This window comes from Paramormyrops kingsleyae, chromosome 25 (assembly GCF_048594095.1).
Source record: "Paramormyrops kingsleyae isolate MSU_618 chromosome 25, PKINGS_0.4, whole genome shotgun sequence".
NCBI classification, from domain to species: Eukaryota; Metazoa; Chordata; class Actinopteri; order Osteoglossiformes; family Mormyridae; genus Paramormyrops; species Paramormyrops kingsleyae.
Window position 1 is genome coordinate 27,982,354 of NC_132821.1, and position 13,896 is coordinate 27,996,249.

The window sequence follows — 13,896 nt, forward strand, 5'->3', positions numbered from 1 at the left end:
TTCATGTTATTTATAAAGTACGAGTTTAAACCACTATACAACCTTGACTATAATTATTAGAATCCATTTTTTTGGTAAAGGCTAATATTCTACGAGCGACAAATATTGCAACAGGTGAACGTAACAGGGATGAAACTGAAAGCATATATGTGAAAAGCCACATTTTGAATGATGTTGGAATTATTAATCAATATAGTATGCCATAATCTTTCGTGGTAGAGATAAGGCTAACTTTATCTCAATTTCAAGTAATGCTTTGTAAATAAAAATATAATATCAAATTATAGTTCCAAGGGACTATCCATCCACCCATCCATCATATAAACTGTATTTTTTTCGGCTGTAACATATCCCAGGTAGATCAGAGTACAAGGTCGAGAATACCCTGGACAGGATGCAACTTAATCGCAGGTCGCACGCAAGCTGATTCTTGTGTTTTTTCCCCTTTGGATACATAGATCGCCTTAGATCTATACTTATGCCCATAAAAGCGGCATATCCGTATCACCCTTTACTTTACTATACACCTAGTCTTTCCAAACGTAATCAGGCGATTCTTAAATAAGGCAATAAATTAAAAATTAAATCGGCACTGGAGAATAAAGATTAAATTACATTTTATGAACAAATACCGGTAATATCAATACCTATTTATTATAATTACGAAATGGGGTATGTAAGGTTTTAAAAAGTTCATTTTTGTTAAAACTCACGCATGCGCGAATAGAACGTTGCTGTGCACGCTGCGAGCCAGAAGAGGCGGTAGCATTTTGAGTCTGATCGTGAACGGGCAATATCCAGCGCAACTATAGCTCGGTAACTTTTGACAGCACGATACGGACTGCCCAGTGTTGTGTACGTTCTCTTAGGTTATATTTTACGCCGTTTCTGGTCATCGCCTGTATTTCTGACCTGGTGACTGCAGTGGATACAAATCCACAGTACGAAGTATACAGACATGAGCAGCCCGATGCTTTGGGATCACCTGCAAGCTGGCAGCTCTGAAGTGGACTGGTGTGAGGGCAATTACATAATTTACTCGGGCATCGCGGAGTTTTACAACACGGTTTGTATGCTTAATTGCCTTTTCGAATATGCATACTTGATCATGTAACGATGTGCTGTCACATAGTTTTTTTTTATTCATTTTTTAGGTCTATGCATTTCGTTGCACATATAAAAAGTGCATTTATTATTTAATGAAATTGAAATGGATGTCAAATTAAGCCAGTGGTATTCTCTTAAAATCTTATAAGTTTCCAGCTAAATAAAACATAGAGTAAATTTATGTATATAGATAAAATGGTATATAGATGTGTTGTATTGCCGTAAGTAGTATATCTAGTCCCTTAAAATGTTTCTATTATAAGTAGTTTTTTTATTATAAATATCTATACTGATAGCAAAAGTCAGTCTAGGCAACCATGCGCTCCAGTATAACACTGGAAAACAAGCCAACCAGTTTGTCCTGTTTTCAACTGTTGACATTTTTAAGATAAAATCTTTGTTTATTGATTTTGAAATTATTAATTTGCCATTTATATCATTTCAGATCAGCAATATACTGTTTTTTATTTTGCCACCTATTTTAATGTGCCTGTTTCGTCAGTACGCCACACATTTCAACAGTGGAATATATCTAATGTGGATTCTTCTGGTGGTGGTTGGTAAGTTGATTTATAAGAATAATGTGATTCAGTATAAACTTTTGAGAAGCAGCCTGGTTGCGCATGACCTGTCGCTGACATCCAAAGCAAAGCTCTACAAAACAGGGGCAGAGCGTTTCGTCAAAATTCATGTCCCTAGTTACTGAGCTGTCAAAGTGTGGTATTGCAGAGTGACAGAGCCTGGGACAGGAACTGGAATGAAATACAGCACCGCCTAGATGATGTTCATTTTACAGAGTTTCCAGCTGCCTTGGCCTCATGCCACTTGTGCTGTTTATCCATAATTTGCTCTTTCACAACTCCACAAATCCACCCTTAGCACAAGTTTTGTAGGTGAGTATTTTGAGCCACTCTTCTGAAAGGGGAAACAATGAGCCAGTTTCTTTGGTGATCGGTGGTTTGTGTAGTATTCTCACGGGAGACAAGGGGCGAGACTTAGGCGACTTTTGGAATGCAGTACTTTCATTCATGCAAGAGAACTCTCAGGTTCGTCAGCTTCTGCTCCATTCACGATGGCTCTGGTGTCTTGCTCACTGTTTGAAGTCCTGCGTCATGGGAAGATCATCACAGGACACCAGGCTCCAGTGACGCCCCTCGACAGATGTGCAGCAGTGCATGGGCTGCTCTGATAACGCCATGCTGTTGATAAACTTTTAGTAACCCTCCGGGGTTACTGCACTAGAGCTCTGGGAAGTCATGACCCTCAGCCTGGGTCATTTCTCTGAGAATCTGCTTGGTCACACGGCCCTCTGTTTCACAAGATATTAACATGTGTTCGTAGAAACAGTTACTCAATTTTGCTTGTTTCAGAATATGTACCCATTATGCTTTTGTTCTTGGATTAGAAAGTTTGTTTCCTTTGGTGAAACAGCTTTATTATTCATTATTTTTTTGTAATTGTTCAAAACTTGGCCTAAAATACCAAAAATACCACTTATTGTTTAATGGCTCACCTAGTCGTGCTCGGTTTCTGTCACCCAAAGGTATCGGATCAACATATTTCCATGCGACCCTCAGCTTCCTTGGGCAAATGCTGGATGAGCTGGCCATCCTCTGGGTGCTCATGTGCGGCATCGCCATGTGGTTCCCAAAGAGATACTTGCCAAAGGTCTTCCGCAGGGACAGGTGAGCCAATGGCATGTCGCTACATCATTGGTGCTACCATTGTGTGGCTAGCACTGCATTGCTTGTGTGACTTTTGGTATTATTTTTTTATTTGCTCTTCTGGGGCATCTGATATGTCACTCTTCCATCCAAGACGACTTCTTTTTCAGTTCATACCCACATGCTTGCAGAGAGTCATTAGCGGCTGATTCATGGTGTAGGTTTAATAGCAGGGTGTGATAGCGACCGGGTGTTAGGGTCCCTGATAGGACTTATAACGAGCCTGATGGGTCACATGGGTGGCATGATGATTCTCATCATTCACATCTGGCACGTAAGTACACTGTGGGAGCAGAAGGTGCCATATTTCCCTCCTCATGTCTGACTCAATCGGAATAATACTTGGAATGGAAATTGGCTGCCAGCTGAATAGGACCCAAAGGACTGCCAAGACCTTTGATATCACTGCTTAAAGTGCAAATTCCAAGACATGTTTCAAAACATGTGTTGCCATCCATCATTTTTACATTGTCTGTAGTCTGAAGGGAATTGCAAAACTAGACACTTCCTCTCAGGTTTTTGATTATAGTGTTTGATGATGTCATAATCCAATGAAGCTATAGTGTTTTTCAAAACAAATTCACAGGAGCTCCAGTGATTAATGCCATGTAGGGAATAATTGAGACTATTATAAAAGCTTGAGTAGCTGTAACAGCCAAATAGTAAATGTTGGCCCTCTGTAGATGGTGAATGGGTCAGACTTTCTGCAGTGGTCGTAGTGTTGGAGTTACCTGTTACATGCTTGCTCTTGTCCAGCGAATTTGTTCATGAGGGATTGTAGCCGTTTTTGTGTGTGGAAGCCTGATATCCTTCACAGTTTGTGATTACCATCACCCTGATTGGCTTTGATATCCTCCTTATGGGACTCACGGCATCCTTCTCCTCCGCAGATCAAGGTTCAAAGTGGTCATTGCTATCCTCTCGGGCATCTCCACCGGCCTGGCTTTCATCAAGCCCACCATCAACTCCTTCTCCCTGATGGTCTTTGGCATTCCCTGCTCTGTCCTGCTCTTTGCTGAGCTCAAGAGGTGGGGATCACAGCAGACACGAAGGGAGTCTTCACAGGAGCTGAAAAACAGCATGCTATAGTTACTCCCAGACAAGCTGGAGCTGGGATCTTGTGGCTGAAACCCTACATCTATCCTGGCTCTAACAAGGCAGGAAATGCTCAGGATGTGGGCGTAGCCTGTGAAGCCTTTCCTCCTTGAATTGCTGGTGGAAGAATTGCTTTTCTTCTTCCCCACTCAGCGTCCTACAGCATGCTGTTCCTACACCTCTTCACCCACAGGGAGCGCTGATGCTTTACTTACTCAGCTATTTATGGATAATATCCAGCTGTGCTTAGCCTAATCAAGCTTGACTTTCAATCAGTGATTCCTGCTGTCTGTAGGGCCTATGGGTCCTGCTCACACAGATGTGAGAAGCACTTGAGAATGTGTGAATATGTTTAGCCTGAGTAGGGGAAGCTAGGCTGAGCTCTTGTGTTGCAGGCCTGGCTTAAGTTAAGCAGTGCTTCCTGGAAGACTCCCTACAGCATTTACCCGGATGGAATGTCAGGTGGTAGGTGGCAGTGTGGGCTATCAGTGCGGACATGGGAGGAACAGGAAAGGCTAAGAATAGCCGGTTAATAATGGCTCACGTTGACCCATGGGAGTCGCGTCCGTAATTCAGTCCCATTACCTTTTCCCTCCTATCATGCGTCTTTGACTCCGTGCATCTATGTATTTTGAGGGGAAAAAACTAGTGATGGACAAAATGACACTTCATGAGCCATTTGCTATATTTTTTCACCCCACTGAATGGTGGTCTTGGATTACCTTAGGGTATGTTTTGAGCCCATTTTTGAACCGAAAGCGCCATCTAGTGGGGTCAGAAAATACAGCAAGTGGTTCATAAAGCATTGTTTTAGCCATCATTAGAAACAACATCAGCGTTAGTCCTGCTATGTAATGCATCCACAAATGGATCTTTTTGCTGGCCTACCTCAATTTCCCTCATGCCCTCCCTTTCACCACCTTCCTCTATTCTCATATCACAGCTTGTTCTCTCGCCTCCTCCGCTCTGCAGGCTTCCTGTGCTCTTCCTCGGCCTCCGGCCGGCCAGCCAGCTTCCCACGGCAGCTCAGAGCTGAACGCTAACCTGCAGATGTGAGCATGTGCGTGGGGTGGGGGGGGGGTTGTGTGTTTCTGCCGATCCAGCAGCCAAACCCATGAATCAGAAAGCCGGTGACATCAATCTCAGGGATCGAAGTGGCTCCACTGATGCACCTGTGGTCACATGTCTCCATGCTGACATTCTGCAGTTCCTGGTTGTCTCATGCTTCTGGATGGTCCCTTTTTGGGTAACCCTGTCTAGCTTAGTGCTGTGCTCTGATGAAGGCTGTGGGCATGTGCTGCTGTGTTTCTACTTTTGAGGACCTGTACAATTCTTCCATTTCGTTCTTCTGATGCAAAATAACCCAAGCTGAGACCAGTTTGCTAAGCAACCCAAATTCCATTGACTTTTGCTGAACAATGGCGGTTTGTTGCCTACGTATTAGCTTACGTATTAATACGTTAATGGTTGTGCATTTATTGGCTGTCCTGTCCCCCTGCCTTCCTCTCCCCCAGGTGTGACAACCCACGTGTCTTCAAGCTGGGACTGATCGCTGCCCTGTGGTGGACACTGGGCATCCTCTGCTGGATCAGTGACTGGATCTTCTGTGAGACATGGTCCTCTGTGAACTTCCCATACCTGCACTGCGTGTGGTAGGTGACCTGGGGAAGTACCCCGAGCGTCCGCCATGGCTGTGACGTTGATTTAGGAATATTTAGCTGCCTGTTGGAGCGCTGGAGTCTATAGCATTGCCACAGTTATTTGGCGTGTGGATTTACGTGTTTGTACACTGTGTATACTTGATACTTGGGGTGGGGCAAGAATGACATGAGGGGAACTTTACGGCTCTACTTCTGTTCTTAGTATTGCAATTGGTCTTCGGCAATTGAACAGGACATAAAACGGGTACAGGAGAACAGAAGTATAGTCAGGGACGGATACTGAGAAACATCCACGATCTTGCAGAAGCGGCAGTGAGGGCTGGATGTCTGACCTGCCGTCTCCCATCCCTCTCTCTCTCACAGGCACGTCCTTATCTGCCTGGCCTCCTACCTGGGCTGCGTGTGCTTCGCCTATCTTGACGCTGCTACCGAGGCCCCCGAGCGGGGCCCCGTCATCATGTTCTGGCCCAGTGAGAGGTGGGCCTTCATCGGGGTGCCCTATGTCACCCTCCTCTGTGTCCAGAAAAAGAGCTCGATAAAGGTCACATGACCTGGGAAGGGTGCCGAACTGCTATTTGCTTGATGACTTTTAATCAGAAAGAAGCGTCGTCTGGAGTTCATGGTGGTCTCACAGTGTGAGAGGCATACCAGACCATGTGACACAGGAATGAGCAGGAATGAGGGGATCCAGACAACACAAAATACAAACCCAAGAAAAGACTAAAGCCCTTTTGTCAGATACAAAGGAATCCAACCACCTGCTGGTTCTTAGACACACTTTGGGTAATTTAAACAAATCCCAGAACAAGGGACAGGTCAATCTCATGAACCCTCAAACATAAGCCCCCCCCCCCCCCACAGCTGCAGTCCTGAGACAAGGCTGAATAGAACATAAACAGTCAAAGGGCTGTTTTGGGACACTCTAGCAAAGCACCACGCTGGCGGAAAAGCTCTAAGACCACCTTCCAGGCCTGGGGTTAGGTTTGAAAAAGTCAAGCAACTCATTTCCTGGGGGAACACAGCAGACTACTCAATGCTGATTTATTCTTCTGCGTACAATCCACAGAGTAGGTAGAAGTGTCCCTGCTGTAGCCTGATGCACAAACCTCCAGAAATGTCACTACAGGCTTCAGTCTACAGTGTAAGGAAGACTGCTATGCGGCTACCTATGGTGTAGATTCTACACAGAAGTATAGATCAGCCTTTATGGACCAAGAGCAAACACACTCACTTATAATGAAGACAATACATTAATTTCATTAATTGAAACTGTTTATATAATTAGATGATAAATATTCTGTATTTCTACACAATAAAGTCTAAATGTATGCAAAATGTTCATTTTCATTATTGAAATGACCTGAAGCAGATTATCCCTGGTCGTCTAAAACATCTAGGCTCTGTCCTCTTGTATATCTGTGAATCCCTGCTTCAGTGTGTCAAACACGTCCACGTGCCACTTGTCACGATCAACAGGAAGCTTGATATTTACTGCTAACGGTAGAGTTAGCAACACTCTAGGAATGGTTAGGAACAGCCAAAGCCCTTCATTGTTCCAGGAAGCTGGGACACAGCTGTAGCGTTTCCTCTGCTCAGTCAGCCTGGAGAAACTGATTTTGGTTTGCTTTGGAACGCGGCACCTATGCAGCTGAACAATACTTTCAGGGTGAGATGTCGCATTGAATGGTGTATGAACATCTGGAATGAACACCAGCACTGTAGCTACCTCAGAAGGTTTCACTGCAATTAGAAAATATCAACTAAGCATTGACAGGCAGTGAAGTTTACTATATGACCACTTGACAGACTATTACACTGTCATCTATGGGAAGGGCAATCCCCAATTTTAACCCTGTTCCAAATTGAAATATCTAGTCGTCAGAGACAAAACACAAAAGGCTTTTTATCTTCTTTTTAAAAAATAAGGACATCATTCACAATGGATACAATTAATGGATACTTTAACAAGTAATATATTAGTGATATAACAATCCGATAACCTGCACATGCGTGTTGTGATGATGTGAAATCAGAAAGGAGAATCGTCTGGAGTTCATTATATAATTATCGCTTAATTTCTTATGTAACTGTTCCAGACCAATGTCATGGACATTTTGAAAACCACCAATGATTGTCTGAATAGTACATTCAAGCAATAATAATTTAGCCTGTCGTTTTAGATAAAAAGAGTGTAATGTTCTGCAAAAACAGATTTTCATCAATAGAATGGACATCTTCTGGATCATCACAACTGCTAGGCTCTGGAACATCTGACTGATCCTGACTCTATAATTAAAGGTCTTCTAGATGTTCCACACCATTGTTTCTGTGTTTCCTGGAAACGTGGGATGCATAACAGCAAACTACCACAGACTCGATAGCACATCTTTTAAAAGGACAATGAATTTCCAGTCCTTGTCGAAAGTGATGCATAAAAGTGCTTAAAGTTTCGTATCTATATATATGAAAATTTCACATCTATGTGTGCATTGAGAGCAGTGAATTTATATGTCCTTGACCATTCAGGCACCCCACATTACACATAATTAGATGTGTTACTGTGCAGCTTTGTGTGTTGGCCAAATTCAAAGATGGTATTATAGACACATGGTCACATTGAATTTACAGTGGAACATTTTGGATAAAAAGCTTTTCCCCTAGGTTTACAGCTTTTTTTGTGGTGGGGGAGGGGGCAGACGGACACCGACAGGATTCATGGTGTTCATGTGTTTCTTTGAATGACAAACTAAACATCAGAACATTTCTTTTTATGACAATTATCCACAAAGTGTGCAGCTTTTGTCACTGCAGTGTATCGTTCTGGACTTCAAAGAAACGCGGAAATTTTTGTCTGCTTTTCATATTTTTCGACGCGCGCTCTCTGTCCGCTGGTGGGAGTGTGTTCACCTGTGTGTGCGCGCCCATCGGAGCGGAACTCCGCCACGCGCGATACGGAGAGCAGAGGAGAAATGTAGACGTGCGACCGTGTAGAGACAAAAACGACAAGCTGTTGTGTAAATAAGATAAATAACATAAGGCTATTTAGTTTATTTAATAAAAGGACAATATTCTATAGGAAAGGTAACCTTAAATGACTTCTGTTGTGATCTGGCGCTATATAGAAAATAAAATAAAATTTAAATTAACTTGACCTTCAAGGGGGGGTGCCCTTGGGGGGGGGGTGCCCTCCTAATATAATGGTAGGAGAAACATTGGTTTGAATTCAAATAGTAATCGATCGTTAAACGTATGATCAAGTGTTGCGAACTTAGCGACTTTGTCGCTATATTTGGCGAGTTTTTAGACCTCTCTAGCGACTCGTTTTAAAAAAAAGCGACCAGCGACTTCTTCTGGTGTTGTTGTAGACTTTGCCGTGAAAGCACGTATCGTTCTTATTCTTCTCCCCGAGCATCGGGTGCTGCCGTGGGCTCCTCTCCCGTCCCAAAGCACTCAAAGGCTGCCGGTCCTCCTGCACCAGCCCCGCCCAGCTGCAGTCAGAGCAGGAGATGTTCGCCCCTCCGCGTCCAGACTGCAAATGAACCGCGCATGCGCGAATCCGCCGCTGGCTGATCCTGCCTTGGCTTAATCAAAAATAAGTGACCGCCATAGTGTCTCTTTGGGGTCACTTTTGCCGGTCCTAAGTCCGGGTAAAGGAGGAGGGTTGGAATTGTGATATATTTAGGGTGTTTTTTTAACCACCTTTTGTCTCACCCACGACATTATTCCTCTCTCCTACAGCGTCCATCATAGTAATTACATGCAGATTGCACATTATACAAATGAGGCGATGGCGTCATTTAGCGACTAATAGCGATTTTTGGGACAGTCAACAGCTACTTTCCATGCTGAGGAATTAAACACTACGGGCGCCCCACACTAATACACATAATTAGATGTATTACTGTGCAGCTTTGTGTTTTGGCCAAAGTCAAAGATGGTATTACACACATGGTCACACAGATTGAATTTACATAGTGGAACATTTTGCATAAAAAGCTGTGGAAACTGTTTGAATTCAAATAATAATCGATCGTTGAACGTCTGGTAGTTCTATTATTGACATCGCGCTGTTAGACGGCAGTTTTGAATATGGATCTCGGTCTAACGTACGTTATAGCATATATCTCGTCACAGCCTAAATCTTCTCTGTTTATAGGTGTGCTATTATGAGATTTCAAATTTCACGGACTAAGAGAAAATATCGATTTGTCCGAAATGCTACTAAAGCTCCAAACAGCCAGTGATTACCAGAGAATTAAGCACCACAAATAACAGGCGAAAGGCAGCAACGTTATCTTGAATAATATATGAGTAAAAATATATTACTTTTTTTTTTTTTAGAAACAGTGTACTTTCTGAAGTGCACTTTAGTACACTTTCTCGTAAGGGTGATTTCAGCCAAGCTGTCCATCGTCGTTACAACACTGTGTGCGTATATTATATATATATTGTACATACTGTACACTACAGTCGAGCACAGTTATTACGATTCGGATTATAACGAAAACACGCTTGTAACGCTTCGATTCCAAATCCCCGACCTTCAGTAACGTTAAATTCCTTAAAGAAAACACGCATATTATATAGCGATTCTTTTATAGCGAAAATTCGGCTATAACGATGTCTACTGTCTTCCCCAAAGAAATATTTCAATGAATTTTTATTCGGTTATAACGATTTGCCTCAATCATTCCAGATTTAATAGTTTAAAATAAGTCCGACGTCAGCTTAATCGCGTAGCAGAAATGGTCTGTGCGGTAGCCGTCTGCGCTTCATGCAATGGCGCCCAAATATCGCTTACGAATAGAAGATTACAGTAACATCTGTGGGTATTTTTTGAATTTTCTATTAATGGGGGCTCCAATTGTAATGAAATCTGATTGTGTTTGATAAGGAAAATAATAGCGATTTAAATATTTTCAGAAAATCACTGTGGGAAGTTCATTTTTAACTGATAGATGTACCTTTTTTCTGTGCGTAGCGTTCTACCACCATGTAATATGTTATCGATTTCGTGGTCCATACTAAATGGTTGTTGAATTACAAAATACACGTTGCTTGATAGTAAAAAAGATGTTTTATTTTAATCATTACATGAAACAAAGCTTCATAGACAGAACTAGAAGGTCAGTGTTATTTTATACAGTCATAATACATGTGCCTAGCGATCAGTCATAATACATAGCAATCTTACATGAAAATGGATATAACGAAATTCGGTTATAACGAAAGAAATCTGCCGGCCCCAGAAAATCGTAATAACCGTGCTCGACTGTAATAACATTAATCTGTGGAAACAGTCTGGTTTTTTGGCACAACCGCTGCTCGACGTAATTTAGCTAAAACCCAGTCTCTTTAACCAAATTAATTACTTTCCTGCTGCGTGCAACCAAGTTATTTAACGTAAGAAATTATTGGAAGATAAATCGATTAAAAGCGATTTGCTGCAGTAAATCAAACGCTTACTGCCTTAATGGCTCCGCTTAAGACAATTAGCGATAACAAGATAAGCTAATGTACCTACAAGTTAGATGCACTTCTAACGTTACTTCCTTAAAAAATGAAACAAAAGATTAATGTACCATGAATTTTCTGAATATTGTTTGTCTCCAACTTTCCCGTCCTGCGCCTCTGCTCTCCAAGGTCACTGAGTGACGCGCCATTTTATGAATTTACAGTAGTTACTGAGGGGGCTTATAAAAATACCAGCATACAATATGTTTTCCAGTAAAATTACAACAAAATAATATTACAACATGATATTATGATATTTTCTTGTAAAATGACAACAATTTTAATATTATATTTCAGCCAGGATTTCTTCCCTATTTGTCCTTGAATACAGGTGTCCTCTTTTACACAAAGGCGGCCATTCCTTCCTGTCATCTGTGGTGAAGGTCGCATGAAACAGCCATTTCTCCAAACGGTTTCCCTCCTTCATCAAGCCGTCACAGAGAGCATTCAGGACATTGGACCAGATGAACTGGATCCGTTCAGATGCACTTATCTTAAACCACTTGTCCTACTGTAAAAGCTATTTGCTGCAGTAAACCTAAGTAACGCTTACTGAGAACCTTAATGGCTTCGCTTAGGACAATTAGCAATAACAAGTTAAGCTAATGTACCTACAAGTTAGATATACTTCTAACGTTACTTCTTCTAAATAAGCCAAAATCAAAAGTTCTGTATGTGCTACTTAAAAAATGAAGGAAAAGATTAGTGTACCATGAATTACAGTAAAATTACAGCAAAACAATATTACACTACAATAATATAAAATTTAATTAAAAAATTAAATTACTTATTTGTCCTGGAATACCGCCTTCCTCTTCTCCACAAAGGCGGTCATTCCTTCCTTTCTGTCTTTCGTGGCGAAGGTGGCATGAAACAGCCGTTTCTCCAGGCGGTTCCCGTCGGCCAGCGGTAGCTCAAAGGCTGCATTAATGGCTTCTTTTGCCATCGCAGCAATGACCTTTGAGTTGGAAGCTATCTTCTCCCCACACCTGATAGCTTCCGGTACCAGCTGGTCGACGGGAAATACGCCGCTAACGAGGCCGGCCTGCTTTGCTTCCTGAGCATTTAGCCGTTTCCCCGTTAGCACCATTTCCATGGCCAGGGATTTGCCAACAGCCCTGGTGAGCCGTTGGGTTCCCCCTGCGCCAGGAATGGTTCCCAGGAGTATTTCCGGCTGGCCGAACTGCGCCGTCTCCCCGGCATAAATGATGTCACACATCATGGCCAGTTCGCAGCCTCCTCCGAGCGCAAAACCATTCACGGCAGCAATTACAGGTTTCCTCGCCGAGGAAACTCTGTTCCAGTGGGACAAGAAGTTCCCACTGTAGCATGCCGGAAAAGTCCAGTTTTGCATCTCTTTTATATCTGCTCCTGCTGCGAAGGCTTTCTCATTGCCGGTGATGACAACAGCCCCGACCTGGCTGTCCAATTCAAAGGTGTCTAGGGCTGTATTAATCTCCGTCATTAGCCCATCGCACAGAGCATTTAGGGCTTTGGGCCGGTTTAACTGGATCAAGCCCACATTTTGTTGCACTCCCTTCCTGTTCGCCATGATGTACTGGAAGGGAGAAGCGGTACTACGTCGCCGTGCACCCGTGAAAACGAGTGAAGCTTGTCTGACTGCAAACGCCGCGGATCTACAAAATATTGCCATCTCTTCCAGATAAGCGCTAGCAGAATACAGCGTCGCTCTACTAGAGCTTCCTTTTATGTGCTACTTAAAAAAATGAAGCAAAAGATTAATGTACCATGAATTTTCTGAATATGGTCTCCAACTTTCCCGTCCAGCACCTCTGCTGTCCTCCATGGTCACCGCGTCTGTTAATGGATAATCTGGAACTGTGGGCGATGACAAACATAACAGCATGCAATGTGATGTCCAGTAAAATCACAGCAAAATAATATTACAATACAATAATATAAAATTCAATTTTAAAATGACATAAATGATGTCACACATCATGGCCAGTTCGCAGCCTCCTCTGAGTGCAAAACCATTCATGGCAAAAATGACAGGTTTCCTCACAAAGGAAACTCTGTTCCAGTGAGACAGGAAGTTCCCACTGTAGCATGCCAGAAAAGTCCAGTTTTGCATCTCCTTAATGTCCGATCCCGCTGCGATGGCTTTCTCACTGCCGGTGATGACAACAACCCCGACCTGGCTGTCCTCTTCAAAGCTGTCTAGGACTTCATTAACCTCCTTCATTAACCTCCTTCATTAACCCGTCGCATAGAGCATTTAGGGCTTTGGGCCGGTTCAGCTGGACCAAGCCCAAATTTTGATTCACTCCCTTCTTGTTCACCATTATGAACTGGAAGGGAGCACTGGTGCTACATCACCGTGCACCTGTAAAAATGAGTGAAGCGGCTTGTCTGACAGCAAACGACGCAGATCTGCAAAATATCGCCATCTCTTCAAGATAAGCCCTACCAGAATATAGCATCGCTCTACTCAGCAAGTAGATCTTCCTTTTTATTTCTTCCTTTTTTCTCCTCTTCTCCACAAAAGCGGTCATTCCTTCCTTCCTGTCTTGTGTGGCGAAGGTGGCATGGAACAGCCATTTCTCCAGACGGTTCTCCTTATTGTCCGCTCCCGCTGAGAAGGCTTTCTCGTTGCCGGTGATGACAACAGGCCCGACCTGGCTGTCCTCTTCAAAGCTGTCTAGGGCTTTATTAACCTCCTTCATTAACCTGTCGCATAGAGCATTTAGGGCTTTGGGCCGGTTCAGCTGAATCAAGCCTACATTTTGTTTCACTCTCTTCTTGTTCACCATTATGAACTGGAAGGGAGCACC

General features: G+C 43.0%; 1 protein-coding gene and 2 pseudogenes across 2 annotated transcripts; 1 reads left to right on the plus strand and 2 right to left on the minus strand.

Moving 5' to 3' along the window:
- Positions 1-686: 686 nt before the first annotated feature.
- Positions 687-6,922, plus strand: LOC111853114 (alkaline ceramidase 2-like). 2 transcript variants are annotated; one of them, XM_023829707.2, is made up of 6 exons: positions 707-1,066; positions 1,553-1,667; positions 2,651-2,792; positions 3,722-3,859; positions 5,441-5,578; positions 5,951-6,922. In XM_023829707.2, the coding sequence occupies exons 1-6, from the start codon at positions 959-961 to the stop codon at positions 6,135-6,137; spliced, it is 828 nt and encodes a 275-aa protein (XP_023685475.1). In that variant the 5' UTR covers positions 707-958; the 3' UTR covers positions 6,138-6,922. The 2 variants fall into 2 exon arrangements, with proteins under 2 accessions (XP_023685476.1, XP_023685475.1); XM_023829708.2 differs by lacking the exon at positions 3,722-3,859 and having other exon boundaries at positions 687-1,066.
- Positions 6,923-11,397: 4,475 nt separating this feature from the next.
- Positions 11,398-12,856, minus strand: LOC111853142 (enoyl-CoA hydratase, mitochondrial pseudogene; annotated as a pseudogene).
- A 78-nt stretch (positions 12,857-12,934) lies between these two features.
- Positions 12,935-13,875, minus strand: LOC111833399 (uncharacterized; annotated as a pseudogene).
- Positions 13,876-13,896: the final 21 nt, after the last annotated feature.

Coding starts and splice junctions, on each gene's coding strand:
- LOC111853114 (XM_023829707.2), top strand. CDS start 959: ATGAGCAGCCCGATGCTTTGGGATCACCTGCAAGCTGGCAGCTCTGAA. Junction 2,793..3,721: donor AAGGTCTTCCGCAGGGACAG/GTGAGCCAATGG, acceptor TCTCCTCCGCAG/ATCAAGGTTCAAAGTGGTCA. Junction 5,579..5,950: donor CCATACCTGCACTGCGTGTG/GTAGGTGACCTG, acceptor TCTCTCTCACAG/GCACGTCCTTATCTGCCTGG.